The sequence below is a fragment of the Coffea eugenioides genome, unplaced genomic scaffold (genome assembly GCF_003713205.1).
Source record: "Coffea eugenioides isolate CCC68of unplaced genomic scaffold, Ceug_1.0 ScVebR1_929;HRSCAF=1690, whole genome shotgun sequence".
NCBI lineage: Eukaryota > Viridiplantae > Streptophyta > Magnoliopsida > Gentianales > Rubiaceae > Coffea > Coffea eugenioides.
Genome location: NW_020864809.1, coordinates 8346 through 12865, shown reverse-complemented (window position 1 = coordinate 12865; position 4520 = coordinate 8346). Strand labels below are relative to the sequence as shown.

At 41.7% G+C, this 4520-nt stretch overlaps 1 protein-coding gene across 1 annotated transcript; it reads right to left on the bottom strand.

The window, feature by feature from the left end:
* Positions 1 to 2528: 2528 nt before the first annotated feature.
* On the bottom strand, positions 2529 to 3965 carry LOC113759135. Its single transcript, XM_027301706.1, has one exon. The coding sequence runs from the start codon at positions 3963 to 3965 to the stop codon at positions 2529 to 2531; it is 1437 nt and encodes a 478-aa protein (XP_027157507.1).
* Between the last annotated feature and the right edge of the window lie 555 nt (positions 3966 to 4520).

Genomic DNA, 4520 nt, shown 5'->3' with positions numbered 1-4520 from the left:
TGCCCCTCTTTGTCTGAGTTTCGACGAAACTCAAGACAATGAAGTAGACACCAAATACTTATCTGTGTTATTCCGCTGTGAGTTGGAATATGTAAACTCAAAAGGTCGGTGGGATGAATACCCGAGCCTGCTCTCAATCGGTCAGTGGGATCCATACCCAAGCCTGTCTTCATTTGTTCAATTGGTCAGTGGGATCAACACCCGAGCCTGCTTTCAATGGGTCAGTGGGATCCATACCCGAGCCTGCCTTCATTTGTTCAATTGGTCAGTGGGATGACTACCCGAGCCTGCCTTCATTCTTCATTTGGTCAGTGGGATGAATATCCGAGCCTGCCTTCACTCTTCATTTGGTCAGTGGGATGAATACCCGAGTCTGCCTTCACTCTTCATTTGGTCAGTGGGATGAATACCCGAGCCTGCCTTCCTTCTTCATTTGGTCAGTGGGATGACTACCCGAGCCTGCCTTCATTCTTCATTTGGTCAGTGGGATGAATACCCGAGCCTGCCTTCACTCTTCATTTGGTCAGTGGGATGAATACCCGAGCCTGCCTTCACTTGGTTAGTTCACATAAAACTTTCGTAGACTTTTGAGAAAAAGACAAACAACTTCCTCTAAAATTGCCCCAGTGTGATGCTTATCGGATTGTCAGACCTGCAAGAAAAGAAATAATGGTAGATAATACCGCCACCATCCGATCAACCTCTTCTTCAAGAAAAGTGTAAACATGAGCATTTGGGCTTCTTTTTTGACGAAGCGAGCACTTCAACCCGACCCTGCAAACAATATCAAATTCCCATAATTCCTCATATTTAACCAATAGGCCAGTTAGTATCCACTTTCTTCGATAAATCATAGGGATTTCCATTTGATAGAACGAAAGAGACAAATGTGACCATGCAACACATGAAAAACATTCAAATTGTACATGATGAAAAATTCTTAACAATATAAACACAATCCTTCACTTTTATTGCATGAAAAATCATTTCAAATAGATAAGCTTGTATACTCAAACTTCGTGTTTGATAAGTCAAACACTTTGGTTTTCGAACAAAATGCCACACTTGACCCTTTGGATATCATTTCTTCGGAAGTTCAATGCTTGACAAACAAAACCACAATGTGAGGAGGAATTCCAATGAACTAAGTCACCAGCTCTTCAGATCCAAACTCACTTTTCCTTATGAAACCCTACCTCAGCGCCCTTTCGGGTTTTCACTAAGGTTGCCCCCCGCCCATTGTGTTTTTTTTTTCTTCTTTTTCTTTTTTTTCTTCTTTTTTTCTTCTTTTTTTCTTCTTTTTTTTCTTTTTTCTTTTTTCCTTTAAGGTGCCCTTGCGGGTTTTCACCTAACAAACAAATCTTGTCTATCGCCCATATTAATCCAGAAATGTGTTTTAAGAAATAATGGCATCAGTATAACAATCCTTCCCTTGCAAAAAAAGGTGAAGGTGTTTTTGACATCATGTGCCACTTGATTAGAAATCGTCCTAAAAAGGCAATATAACGAACAGAAGTCAGGACTTTAGGTTTTTGTAATGGGGTCTGGTGGGGTGCTTAGAAAAGGTTAAGGCTTGAAAGCGGATTTCAAAAGGGGTTTACATGATCTGAGATCGCATTGTTACGCCAATCCTATTTTTAGGGTTAAATCAAAACCTGCCCCAATTTATTGTCAACTGAAGCTCTTTTCTCTTTCCTCATCTTCGCTCTCCTTTCTTTCTGGCCTTCTGCCATTCTTTTGAACTTTTCCAAAAATTTGCCCCAGTTTTTACTTAACGAGGTTCCCTTTTCTTTCATTTTTTTTTCACTTTTACTTTTACTTTTTTTTTTTTTTTGAAACCCCTCCCCCTTTTCTTAACTTTTTCAACTCAAAACTTGCCCCAGTGTGGGGTTTGCAATTCTCAGTGGTTGTCAAACGAAATTATTTGCTCTGAAGGCTCAAAAATGGATAACTAGGGATATAATGTCTTAATGGGAAAAGAAGAGGGCCTGACTTTCATTCCATTCTTTATATTGACCCTAAAAGGAAAATTTCATGTATCATATGAAAAATTTCTTACACATGTCCGAATTGATTGGTTGAGGGAACACTTGCCCATCCATTTCTGCAAGAATGAGCGCTCCTCCGGGCAAAACTTTCTGGACAATAAAAGGGCCTTGCCAAATTGGTGCAAATTTCCCCTTAGCTTCCTCTTGTACTGGCAAAATGTGTTTCAACACTTTATCTCCTTCTGTGAATATTCGTGGTCTAACCCTCTTATTGTAAGCACGGGCTACCCTCTTTTGATAACATTGACCATGACAAATGGCATTTAACCTTTTCTCATCGATTAAAGACAACTGCTCATGACGTTGTTGAATCCACTCAGCCTCCTCCAGTTTGGCCTCCATTAAAATGCGCAAAGAAGGAATTTCGACTTCGGCTGGCAAAACTGCTTTCATTTCGTACATGAGATTGTAGGGAGTTGCCCCAGTAGAAGTCCGAATAGCAGTTCTATATGCCATTAATGCATAAGGGAGCTTCTCGTGTCAATCACGGTGTCTCTCAATCATCTTACAGATTATTTTCTTCAAGTTCTTATTTACAGCCTCTACTGCTCCATTCATCTGTGGCCTATAATTAGAGGAGTTTCGATGCTTGATTTTGAACTGTTCGCACAAACCATCCACCATGTTATTGTTGAGATTTTTGGCATTATCAGTGATTAATGTCTCCGGCACTCCAAAACGACAAATGATATGCTTCCTTAGAAAGTCCGTCACCACCTTCTTAGTCACATGCTTATAAGATTCAGCTTCAACCCACTTGGTGAAGTATTCAATTGCCACTAGAATAAATCGATGCCCATTTGAAGCGGGAGGGTCAATGGTTCCAATCACATCCATGCCCCACATTGAACATGGCCAGAGAGCAGTCATACTGTGTAATTCTGTGGGGGGAGTGCGTATAACATCTCCATGCAATTGACACTTGATGCATTTCCTAACAAAAACTACACAATCATGCTCCATAGTAAGCCAAAAGTGTCCGGTCCTCATGATCTTCTTTGCTAATAAGTGGCCATTCATATGTGATCCACATACTCCACTATGTACTTCTTTCATCAGGTATTCTGCTTCGTCCTCATCAGCACACCTCAAAAGGCCCAAATCTGACGTTCTTTTGTATACCACCTCTCCGTTTAGGAAAAATTTGGAAGACAATCTGCGCAAGAAGCTTTTAGTAGTTGTATCGGCCCCAGGAGGATAGGATCCCGTTTTGAGAAATTCCTTGATATCATTGTACCAGGGACGGCCATCGAAAGACTTTTCCACAACTAAGCAGTGAGCAGGTTTTTCTTGTAGATGAATCTGGATGGGTTCAATTACCAACTCGTCTGGATGTTGAATCATCGAAGATAAGGTGGCAAGTGCATCGGCAAAGACATTTCTGACACGGGGAATATGCCGAAACTCCAAACTCCTAAATTTATTTGCTAACTCCAGTAAGTTGCAATGATAAGGCAAGATTTTTGAATCCCGAGTGATCCACTCCTTGAGAGTCTGATGTACAAGCAAATCTGAATCGCTGAACACTAGTAAATCCCTAATCTCCATTTCTAACGCCATTTTTAACCCAAAAATGCAAGCTTCATATTCAGCCATATTGTTAGTACAGAAAAATCGGAGTTTGGCCGAACCAGGGTAATGCTTTCCTTCAGGCGATACTAGAACAGCCCCAATACCGGCCCCGAAGGAATTTGATGCGCCGTCAAAGAACAATCTCCACTCCGGGCATTGATCATTCATATCTTCTGCTATACCCACGAACAGGGCCTCCTCATCCGGAAAATAAGTGTGAAGCGGTTGATAATCATCTTTCAGTGGATTTTCAGCCAAATGGTCTGCCACAGCCTGGCCCTTGATTGCCTTTTGTGTAGTAAAAATAATGTCAAATTCCGAAAGAATCATCTGCCATTTTGCCATACGCCCAGTTGGCATAAGCTTTCCCAACAGATATTTCAAAGGGTCGGAGCGGGAAATGAGGTAAGTAGTATGACTGAGCAAGTAATGCCTCAGCTTTTGAGCGGCCCAAGCTAAGGCACAGCAACTCCTCTCAAGAAAGGAATAGTTGGCCTCATACGCAGTGAACTTCTTACTGAGGTAATAGATGGCTTGCTCTCTCTTCCCCGATTCGTCGTGTTGTCCCATTACACATCCCATAGCTTCGTCCAGCACCGATAGATACATGATCAAAGGTCGCCCGGGTTTGGGTGGCACTAAAACTGGGGGGGTGCAACAAGTAGTCTTTAATTTTATCAAACGCCTGCTGGCATTCTTCACTCCAATGCAGTGGCACATTTTTCTTCAATAACTTGAACAAAGGCTCACATGTGTGGGTCAACTGAGCGATGAATCTCCCAATAAAATTAATCTTCCCTAAAAAACTCTTCACGTCCTTTTGCGTTCTTGGCACTGGCATCTCACGAATGGCTTTAATTTTTGCCGGGTCTATCTCTATACCCTTCTTACTGACAATGA

Bases quoted from the DNA above. Each gene is read 5' to 3' on its own strand.
- LOC113759135 (XM_027301706.1), bottom strand. From the start codon at position 3,965: ATGGCAAAATGGCAGATGATTCTTTCGGAATTTGACATTATTTTTACT.